Source organism: Psittacula echo, assembly GCF_963264785.1.
Source record: "Psittacula echo genome assembly, chromosome: 6".
Classification (NCBI taxonomy): domain Eukaryota; kingdom Metazoa; phylum Chordata; class Aves; order Psittaciformes; family Psittacidae; genus Psittacula; species Psittacula echo.
In genome coordinates this window covers 49,804,822-49,815,901 of record NC_137743.1, presented here as the reverse complement: position 1 = coordinate 49,815,901, position 11,080 = coordinate 49,804,822, and the positions used below count along the sequence as shown (strand labels likewise).

General features: G+C 39.9%; 1 protein-coding gene across 1 annotated transcript; it reads left to right on the top strand.

Moving 5' to 3' along the window:
• Positions 1-2,450: 2,450 nt before the first annotated feature.
• CDK1 (cyclin dependent kinase 1) lies at positions 2,451-9,783 on the top strand (the record flags this gene model as incomplete). Its single annotated transcript, XM_080621360.1, has 7 exons — positions 2,451-2,501; positions 3,918-4,074; positions 5,174-5,297; positions 5,662-5,832; positions 6,426-6,589; positions 6,725-6,866; positions 9,670-9,783. The coding sequence occupies exons 1-7, from the start codon at positions 2,465-2,467 to the stop codon at positions 9,781-9,783; spliced, it is 909 nt and encodes a 302-aa protein (XP_080477486.1). The 5' UTR covers positions 2,451-2,464.
• Between the last annotated feature and the right edge of the window lie 1,297 nt (positions 9,784-11,080).

Below are 11,080 nucleotides of genomic sequence, written 5' to 3'. Positions count from 1 at the left end.
CAGATAAATGCTTTTAGGGAAGAAGCCGCACATTTCTGTATACAGCAGCCTGCCCTGCTTACATTTAAGGGAAGCAGCAATGCTGTCCTTCAAAGATGTTGTAAACTAGTGCAATGAAGTAATTAAAAAATGTAGTTACTTCACTGATGTGGAGTGGTGTTTGTACCTCACTCCTGCAGGGATTGCAGATTTCCACTGGAGTGTGTTGGCCCTGGACTATTGGTGCCAATGAGAATGGGTGCCAAAATGTGTCGGCAGGATCACAGAATCCACAGTGAAACTATCCTGTAGGGGAAAGACCTATAAAACTAGAAACACATCTGCTTTGCAAATCTCTTTAGTACTGAGGTTTCAAAGTAGGACTTTTCTTTTTTTTTTTTTTTTTTCAATGTTTGGAATAGCATTTTCCCAGGCTACTTTTTCTTTTCTATTTTTTTTTTTTTTTTTTTTTTAATATGTGTGTTACATTACTACTTCCCCAGGTACTGATGGAGCAAGGTTCCAACTGCTAGAGGATTCCCTGGGCAAGGCCCACATGTTAGTCATGTCCCAACCCTTCTTTTGGAAGCCATGATAGCATAGGGATTAATTAAGGGTTCTTAATCCGGGAGCAGTGATACTAAACTTTAGTTTGCCTACAGACATATGTCTTGGGTTTGGGGGAATCAAGTCACCCAATGACCTTTTATTAATGTGTGTACTTTAAAACCAGCTTCAGAAGTCACAGCGATACATCACAGGTCAGCGTCCTTACAGCCAGAAATAATGACTTTATGCTTTGGTCCACCATAGCATCCAAAAGACTTGCTTGATTAGAAGGAGCAGCTGTAGTCACAAGCCTAGCTTGATCCAAATATGGTTATATTCCCCATACCATGCAAACAGTCTAATGTATTATTCGAGCAGCGACCAGTTCACGCGCTGTCGCTGTCCCAAGCGCAACCCGCTGCTCCAGCGCCCTCGTTTTTCGTCACTAGGGCAAAAAGGCTTTAGGCTACACGGAGCCACCCGCCCGCACCGACCGCGAACCAAGCGGATGCTCAGCGCATCGTCAGCTTGCCGCGCCCGCCCGCACCATCATTGCAGAAACCGCCTCTCGGCCTCGCTTTGGCGCCGCAAAAGCGGTGCGCGCTGATTGGTCGCTTTGAATCATCTCGGCTCGGCGTCATTGGCGGAGCCCTGCGGCGGCTAGTTCGAATGCGCCGTGCCCGCCCCTAAGCGAGTCCAGGACGTCCTTGCGGCGGGGAGAGGATACAGCAGCAGCTCCTGAGGTGAGAGGGAGCGGAGCGGAGCTTCTTCTCACTTGAGGAGAAGGTAAGGGGGCTTCAGGCGGGCACCTGGTCCCGTAAGGGGCTGAGCAGTCGCTTCTCTGCGGCCGTTGGTGTACGCGGCCGCGTAACGGCTGAGGTGGTGCTGTTTTCGTGCTTTCAGGTTGGGTCGCGGGCTGGGCCTGGTGCTCTACCTTTCCCCTGGCCCTGCAGCGGGGCGAGGGGCTGGCAGCCTGGTGCGGGGTCGGCCCTTACAGCGCTTCTGCCGCGCTTAGCCCTTGTTCCGGAGGCTGTGCGGCGGCGGGGCCTCCGCTTCGGAGTGGGACCGTGTGCTGGGGCACACTGCGGCCCCCATCCCTTCCCGAGTGGGGTAAGATCGCCCTTGAGACGTGGGAAGGGAGGAAGATATGCAGGGTGTCTGCTCTTCGAAAGGGTACTTGGGGCTTCTGCTTTTGTTGGGCTCGGCACCGGGCGCGGTTTTGAGATGATAGGACCTGTGGCAATGGTACAGGAGCTGGACCACTACGGGAACGTGTTCCTGACCTCGCTTTCACGGTAATGGGCTAGGGGTGAGCGCTCGCTTCCCTCTTCCTCGCTTAGCGACTGCCTGACTGGGAAACCTCCTGTGGAGCTGTAGGTAACTAACTACAAGTTCGCTCGTTACCTCGTAACGCTTCAGAGCCTGGTAATAACGCTCAGCTGTGCTGAATGGAAGTGGTCAAGAGCGGTATTGAAGGTGTGAAGTGCCAGTCCCACGAGGTGCTAATGCCTCTTTAAGTTTGTAACTCTGTCCTATGCAGTTGTCAAATAACATGGAGCTGGTGTTCCTTTATGTTGCTAACATCAAACCGTGTGATTTTTAGATATTAGACTCCCGCTAACGAGCAACTACATAAAACTTATAAATCGGGGTTTTTTTCAGCTGCTTGAAGGACCTTTTTGCACAAAAGCGTCTTCTTTAACTTGGTGTCCGCTCATACTTTGTGATGTAGTTTTTCTAGTTGGAACCCTGAATAAAAACTTGTGTTTGTTGAAGAGAGCAATAGGTCTTCTGTGTTAGGTTCTAATTATGTAAGACAAAAGTAGCTTCTAAAGACTTGGCATAATTTCAGTGACTTGGCTGTGTTCAGGACAGCAACTGTTCATGCTTACGTGTTCTCCTCGTTTTCCTGTTCACTTTAGGCATAACCACAACAATGGATGATTACACAAAAATAGAGAAGATTGGGGAAGGTAAGTATATGGAATGGAACCTCGTAATGCTCCAATGTTTGAGTTACCAAGTGCCATAGAAGCTCTCTGCACTGCCTATTAGAGGAACTACTGATATTCAACTAACTGGAAAAATAAGCTTGTGATTTACCACAGTAATTATCTCTCTGTAAAAACTTTCAGACTCCCTTTCTTCTGAGGATGACATGGTCTACTTGAAACAACCAATCATTTGTTGAGAGGTGTCTGCCTTCATATTGATGGCTAATGGTGTAATTTTCCCCCAAGAAGGAGAGAAAATATGTTCTGAGGCCTGAAACTAGCTTTTCAACTTAGGAAGCTTCTCCATTCCTTTGTATATAACCTTGCTTATTTTGCCTGGAGCTGCTGGTGGGGAGTAGTGGTGTGAGGATAGGCTGCTCTGATTACATCTGGTCACTGCGCTTGTCAAGGAAAATAGCAGATTGTAAACCTCTGGAGAAGTGAATTGTAACAATTAATTTACTAAATGGCATTAAGAAGTGCCATTCACTCCTTCAGTGCAGGAGTTAGTCACACTTCCCCGTTCACTGGAAATTCAGCCTTTGTTAAATGTTGAAGTCTGTGTTTTAAAATGCTTTAGGAGAATTTGTAGTATGCTACTCTGATAAGGTACCCTCAATGGTAATAGCAAAATGTATGGGCTTGGATCTATTAACAAAGCTTTGTAACTAAAGCCTTGTGCAAGGATATTTCTTCTAAGAAACTAGATTGATTGAGTTTAATCTCGGGGATAAATGCTTCAAGAAGGGTCAAAAGAGAATGTTTAAGCTGTTTTGGTTTGTTAAGAGTTCTATTCCTGTTATCATTCCTAATGATAACACTGATCATTAAAGTAGATTGTTGATTTGGAATTTACTACTGGTTCCAGTTTTAGCTTCTTCTGAGATCTACAGCACTATCCTCTCTCCTGCAGTGAAGGTTGTGCTAGAGGTATTTCTATGGATTTGACTAATGGATAGCTAGATCCATTTTTTGGATTGCAGAGGGAGCACTAAGTTTTTTGTAGCGAAGCCTTTACCATTTTCATATGATGTATCAATGGGAAAATCATAACTCCTTGGGGATGAAGAGGTATAGTGATCTTGCCTGAAAGTTAATCAACTTGAAACTCAAACAGTATGTGATTTTTTTTTTTTTAACTGCATATTCCAAATATTCAAGTTTCACAATCAGGCTACAAAGTACCCTGTCCTAACAATGACACTGTTCATAGATGGCATGCCTAAATCATACTATTGCATGGTTTAACTGCCAGAACTAAATGGTAGTTCTTAATCAAGCCAGAGACTTAAATTGTAAGGACTCTTGCCTATGTTAGCAACTCTTATTTGCAATGAGTTATCTGTACCTGGAGCAGGTATGTCCTATATGTGTTTCACTGTTTGTTTTGTTCAGGTACCTATGGTGTTGTGTATAAAGGTCGGCACAAAACCACAGGCCAAGTGGTTGCAATGAAGAAGATACGTCTAGAAAGTGAGGAGGAAGGTGTTCCAAGTACTGCTATCCGAGAAATTTCTTTGTTAAAAGAGCTGCATCATCCCAATATAGTCTGGTATGCATATACTGGTTCTTAGCTAAACTCTTTGAAGAGCACTAGGTCCCTTTATGCAAGAAATTATTTTTCTGCAATTCAGTGAGGTGATAGCTACTCTGTTTAATACACTGCTTTGCAGCAAATTGCTATAGTCCCAAATCCCATGTTCATGGCAGTTTTCTACTTCAGATTTCCTATGCTGCCATTCCCTATTCTAGGAATCTAAAAGTTTTTGTTGATTTTTGTAGTTTATGTGGATTATCTTGAGGGTTATTATCAGAGAGGAAACAGCATCCCTCATGAAAACTGGCTGAAGCTGTTACTTTGGTCTCTGTTTTATTTGCCACCTTGGAATAGACCATTTGACTTTAGTGTTATTACTTGAGCCTCTGTCATAAATCACCTCTTCTGTTTTGTTGCAGAGGTTTACATGTTGCATTAGGATGCTGTCATAGCTGACATCTGAGCTATTGGTGAAACTTCTATCAGTGACTACTTGACATGTAGAATTCATTGCAGCTATTGTCTTCCCTGCAAAATATTTACTTATTCCTTTGGTGCTGCAAATTACTTTGTCTAATGTGCCCCAAAACTGGATAAGTTCCAGCCATGTAGTGTCTCAATGTATGTATGCTTGTGTTTAGGATCCATTATAATCTATTAAGGATGAAGGAAATACTTAAACCTGTGTAAATCCTTCTGTGTCTGCTAGGTTCCTATTATAATATTTCCTTAACCCCTCCTAGTAATTCAGGCTTTGCTGTAATAGGCCAGCTCCATATAGGGGTAAACACCAACACTGGGTCATTTTTTTAAGGCAACAATGTTTTTTTTCCTCAGACTTTCTGTGCCTTATGAGGGCACAGAATTTCTGGCATGAGGGAACAGAAGTTTAAGAGAGCATTTAGGTTTTTATTTGTCTGATACTATTTCAGATAAAACGTGGTTTTCCAGATACCAGTATAGCTCACCAAGTCTGTTAGTCTTTTAAGACTGAAAGCTAAAGACTTTTATAATAGGAACCTGGAATTGTCAGCTTGTATCCCTGTTGAGAGGGGAAATGCAAATGTGAGTCCATGCATTTTGCAATGGAGTTGATCATATACTCAATTTTTAGTCTTCAGGATGTTCTTATGCAGGATTCAAGACTGTACCTTGTCTTTGAATTTCTTTCCATGGATCTCAAGAAATACTTGGATACTATTCCATCAGGCCAATATTTGGATCGGTCACGTGTTAAGGTAATGAGGACAATTTCTTAATATAAGAGAAATTAATATAACTATAACCTACAAAGCTTTAAGCAGCTCTTAGTTTCAGTATAATCAAGTCTTTGAGGTGAAATGAAAGGTTAAAGAAGCATTTGTGGGTAGTAAGATGAATGTGAGTTTTGATTTCAAATGTTGCTTCAAATTCTTATAATTACTGCAATTAAACTGCCTTGAACTAAGCTTAAGTAAAGAATTAATTTGTGTGGCTTATCTGCAATGCTTTGAATCTCCATTCTCTACTACTATGCAGAGGGACAATGTAAGGGAACAGCTTTATGTTGTGGAACATTACCTTGTACTAAGGTTACTCTGTTTTCTCTTTCATCCTTTCTAGAGTTACTTGTATCAAATCTTGCAAGGTATTGTCTTCTGCCATTCAAGAAGAGTTCTGCACAGAGACTTAAAACCTCAGAATCTCTTAATAGATGACAAAGGAGTGATTAAACTGGCAGACTTTGGATTGGCTCGGGCCTTTGGAATTCCAGTGCGGGTATACACTCATGAAGTGAGTTGGAACATCCTTGTAGTGATTTGGACTATGCTTACTAGCTTCCTGATAATAACTGAATATGAAACAACTAAAAAAGAATCAGAGTTCTTGAAGTTGTGAACTAACAGTATAAAAAGAGTTGTATCTCAGTTTTGCTTTATTCCATGGCTTTCCATCTCCCTGACTGTGGTTCGTTCTACGCTAAGGTTCCAAAGATCATGAATTCCACTGTTACCCCGACAGTGAATCCGATGGCCCAGAACTTGTTGCTTACTGTCTCATAAGGGCATTTTTACTTCATAGAATCATAGAATCATCATTAAGTACTCAACTCTGAGAGTTTTAGTGGCTAGGTGCAAAAGCCTTCCCGTTCTTTGGGAAGGTAGTGTATTCAACTGCTTCACCTTCAGCAGAAACTACTGTGATGGAGTTTAAAATATTTGTCTATAAATGGAAGTTTGAAACTAGTGTTTTCACTAAAACTTCTAGGGCCAGTTATTACTTTAACCAAAAAACTTTGAATGCTGCTTAATAATGAATGAGCCATTGTGTGTGCAATTAGATGGCCTGATTCTTATAAACTTATAAAAAACTTCCTTGTTCAATAGGTAGTGACACTGTGGTACAGGTCTCCAGAAGTGTTGCTAGGATCTGCTCGTTACTCTACTCCTGTCGATATATGGAGCATAGGTACCATATTTGCTGAGCTGGCAACTAAAAAGCCTCTTTTCCATGGGGACTCAGAGATCGACCAACTCTTCAGAATCTTCAGGTATGTTAGGCTGAACCTTTCCTTCTGACTTAATAATAATAGCATTGCACAATGGTGCTCAGTTCATATTAAAACCATAGCAGTGCATACAAATTTCAGACTAAATTGTTTAACATGTTGCTTATGCTTACATAGAGCTTTAGGGACCCCCAATAATGAGGTATGGCCTGAAGTGGAATCCCTGCAAGACTATAAAAACACATTTCCAAAATGGAAACCTGGCAGCCTTGGAACACATGTCAAAAACTTAGATGAAGATGGACTTGATCTGCTGTCTGTAAGTAGTCTGTCTTAAACTGCTCATTAAGAAACTGAATGGGTCTGAAATACATAAGAGTTTACTAATCAGTCTTTTCTAGAATGAAGGTACAGAGATCTAACCATCTTCAGTGGTATGGGATGTCATTCTTGTAGAACTGACAGTTTGATATTCACTCACTACTTTCATAAATAATAAATGATTAGACTTCCATTCTCACTAAGCAATTATGCCTCAGATTTTTTTACATTTTTATTTTTTTACACTAGTAAGCCAGGTACAACTTTAAAGTGAAGAGGATGAGCTTTTACAAACAGGCCTAAGTGAAGGCTCCTGCCCACAAACTGTAGCTATGACCTTCCTGGTGCCAGCACTAATTACCATATGGCATGGGAATTAATCTTGCCTTTAAATTGAGTTAAAGATTTTTGGCTGTGTAAACTATCTTTTAATTGGTATATTTTGTGTCTAGTGTGAGTTTTCTTTAGTTCTGTGGTCATGCAGTTGAACTGTGCCACCAAGCTTTCATTTGGCAGGCTCTTCAATTTAGTGCTCTCGCAGCTCATGTGCTGCTGCTGTGGCCTAAATTAGATCACATCTTAGGTGTGATCTTAGATGCACTTAAATCACGAAGGTACATTCTTATACTTATCCTTTGGCTCTCCTCAAACTGCATTTATGCAGACTTGCATATGAGGGTGTGGAGTGGGTGCTCTACAAGTCTTTAGGTAGGCTGAAACTTCAGAAGCATCTTGGTACACGGAGAATCTTGTACAGCAGTAACCTGTGTAGGTGGCTCTTGTTTTTAAGCAGTCAAAGTTGTTTATTGGCATGTCTGTGGCAAAATGCTTTGAGTGAAGTGGTGGTACCCAAGAAGCTCAAATGACTACAGTATCTCACAAGTTTTCTTTGTGAGAACTGTACCACAGTCCAGACTGAAACCTGAACATTTGTTAAGCATGGTTGTCCTGGATAGCTCTCTGAACCTTGTAGCAGTATCATCTTACAGAGTTAACTGATTTAATATGGGAATACTTCTTCTGTGTCCATTGACAGCATTATTACTAAATCACTTTGAAGTAGAATTGTAACTGATTGTATTTACAAACAAATCAATTGAATAGGCAAGTGAATCTTGTTGACAGTCATGTAAATGGTTAAGTATTCATCTGAGCTTAGATGTGGCTTCATTGTGTAATACCAATGTTTTGGGATGCTGCTACTAAAGGAAGAATAGTAGTTCTGTAAATGATTTTAACACAATACTGATCTCAAAGCATATTCTGTAAAGTTTTATAGTTTTACCTTAATAAATGTTGAAATTTTAGCTTCCTGTTAATGCCTGGTGGCAGTGGTATGGTTGAATTCTTAGGCATCTGGAATCCATTTAAGCTTCCTATGGCACTTTTAAGTTTGAAGAATAGAACTTTTAAAGGCAACAAAACTAAATATTTTTTTCTGTAACACAAACACAGCATTTTAAAGCACTTAATGGTTTGTCATCAAAAGCTTTGGTCTGTCAGACACTTAAGTTCCAGGAAAAATTGTTCCAGACTGCTCAGAGAAGAAATGGTCACTTAATCTGTCAGCTGAATGTCTCAATGTGCAGCATCCCTTTTCAGAGAAATTTGCCCCTTCTTGTCTGATTCAATTTTAAGAGAACTTTGGATATCAGTACGCTACAGTTGTTCTGGGGTATATAGCTAATGGGAACCTGTCTTAAGATTAAATTGGACATGCAACGGGAAATCTAGAGACAGTGTTGCATTTGGCAGGAGTTCAGAGAATATAAATGCAAATTCAGTGATTTCAATCAACTTGGAAGACTCCCTGTAGGATGAAGTCTAAAGATAGTTAACTGTCAGGACTGGTAGGGTAATACCCTACTGGGCAGCGTAATACAGGTTAAGATTTATTTTTTTTTTCTGTAAGATGTTTGTTGTTGGCATGGGAAAGAAGCAGATGGTAGAACCTTGATTATGTGAATTTGAAGTGTATTTTTCCTTTAGTAAGGAGAAATAAAAGCAAAAATGCTTTGCAGAGACAGTTTTTGCTGTAGTACAAAACTGCTAAACACTTCATTCCTATGTTCTTTTGGCCCCTTGTTGCATGATATAAACTGTAGATTTTTTTTTTTTTTAATTATTATTATTTAACTGCTAGGAAAAATCTCTAGCCTTTTCTTATAAAGTTCCAGTGTGTTACTTTAGTAGCTACAGCATCCCCTTTATTTGCTCTAATAATCTGAATCTAAACTTTATTATTGAAGTCTTCAGCTAAAGTAATTTATGAAAAGAAACTGAAGGTTTTAAAATGCTGTGTTTCTTCAGTTCTGCCTGCTTGTAATACTTTCCTCTTTTGATTCTGAAACAGTGATAACTCATATTTTAACTACGAACTGCTGCACCAAGCTGAGTAAAAGCAATTTGACATTGGTTTCTTCAGTCTCAATTTAACAAAATGAGCATATGACCACTTGCCTTTGTAAGCATTTGGGGCTTTAACAGCCTGAAGCTTATTTATTTCCCTTAATTGAGAAGCTGAGACTAATTACTGCCACTGACACATGCATGAACTGTCATGAACTTGGTTATTGAACAGGAGGAGAAATGTTTCTTTACTTTCTGAGTTGATATGCGCTACTACTGACCTTCTACTGATAGGTAGTAATAACCTCTCCATCTATGAGAAATCTTGGAATGTAGAAGAAAACTTAGTCTTTATGGTTACTTGATTATTACTATGGTGAAATAGCTACCTGTTTAACATGATTTTAATTACCACTTCATGAGGGAGTAAATGTGTTTCTTTTCTCTTCCAGAAAATGTTAATTTATGATCCTGCAAAAAGAATTTCTGGCAAAATGGCCTTGAACCATCCATATTTTGATGACTTGGACAAATCCACTCTTCCTGCTAATCTGATTAAGAAATAATAGGCCTTTGGACTAAATCAACCACCACAGTGAAATAATTGTGATTTACTTTAAGTCTGTCTGTAACTTTTATGTTTGTCTAAAACTGTGGCTGTGTGTTTAGTTTGTTTTGGTTTAAATGTTATCTACATGTAAATATTAACCTATTAGTGCTGAGTTCAAATACAATGCAAATATTGCTGCCATTAATGCAGTGAACTTCCTATAAATAAAGCTTTAAATACAGTGAAGGACTGAACTCATTTCCAGACTATGGCTGACCTAAACTACGAAATTGCTGGTCTTGATATGATAGGAATATACAATAGAAAACTTCCCTCAAGTTTGAGTTGCTTCAGTATAATGTCAGTTAAGATTTTACTTGAGCATGGTAATCAATTTTACAAAGGACATGTAAATCAAGGTATTTTGAACTTAAAAACTGCAGCTTACTGAAGCCAAGTAGGTGTCCCAGTTTTGAGCTTTGAGTTCTTGAAGGTATTTGCAAATAAGCATTTGGAAAAATCCTTGCTCTGTATGCTTTTTTGTTATAGAATTTAACTAGATGTTGGCATAGAATCATAGAATAGTTAGGATTGGAAAGGACCTTAAGATCGTCTAGTTCCAACACCCCTGCCATGGGTAGGGACACCTCACACTAAACCATGCTACCCAAGGCTCTGTCCAACCTGGCCTTGAACACCACCAGGGATGGAGCATTCACAACTTCCTTGGGCAACCCATTCCAGTGCCTCACCACCCTTACAGTAAAGAACTTCTTCCTTATATCCAATCTAAACTTCCCCTGCTTAAGTTTTAATCCGTTACCCCTTGCATGTTAACTTGTGAATTGGTGTAGTTCTACCTTTTGGACCAGTCAACATATATCTTAAATTTTACGTGGGCAGCCTATATACCAGTGTGTAACTGCTTAACAGACCCCCTCCCAGTTGCTGATAGTAATGCAGATCTCTGATTCTTGGTAAAGGTAGAACACCCTGGATTATGCTTCATACAGCAGTACTCAAGAAAATGTTGACTTAAATTGACTGCTAGGAATTGTAATTATAGACTGAGATGCCAGATGTCTAGACCCTTATGATTAAAGCAGGAGCTTTTTAAAGTTCCCCAGCATTTTTCTTCATGGGTAAGAGTACTGTAAAAAGTTGAAACAAAATTCAAAAGCATGTACTAATAATTGATTGCTTATTGGATTTCCAGTTGTTACCTCTATTCTTGGCTTTTAAATATGTCAGTAGCAGAAGGGTTCAAACTCTCTTGTGTTACTGGATCTAAGCACTATGATGCTCCATTACTT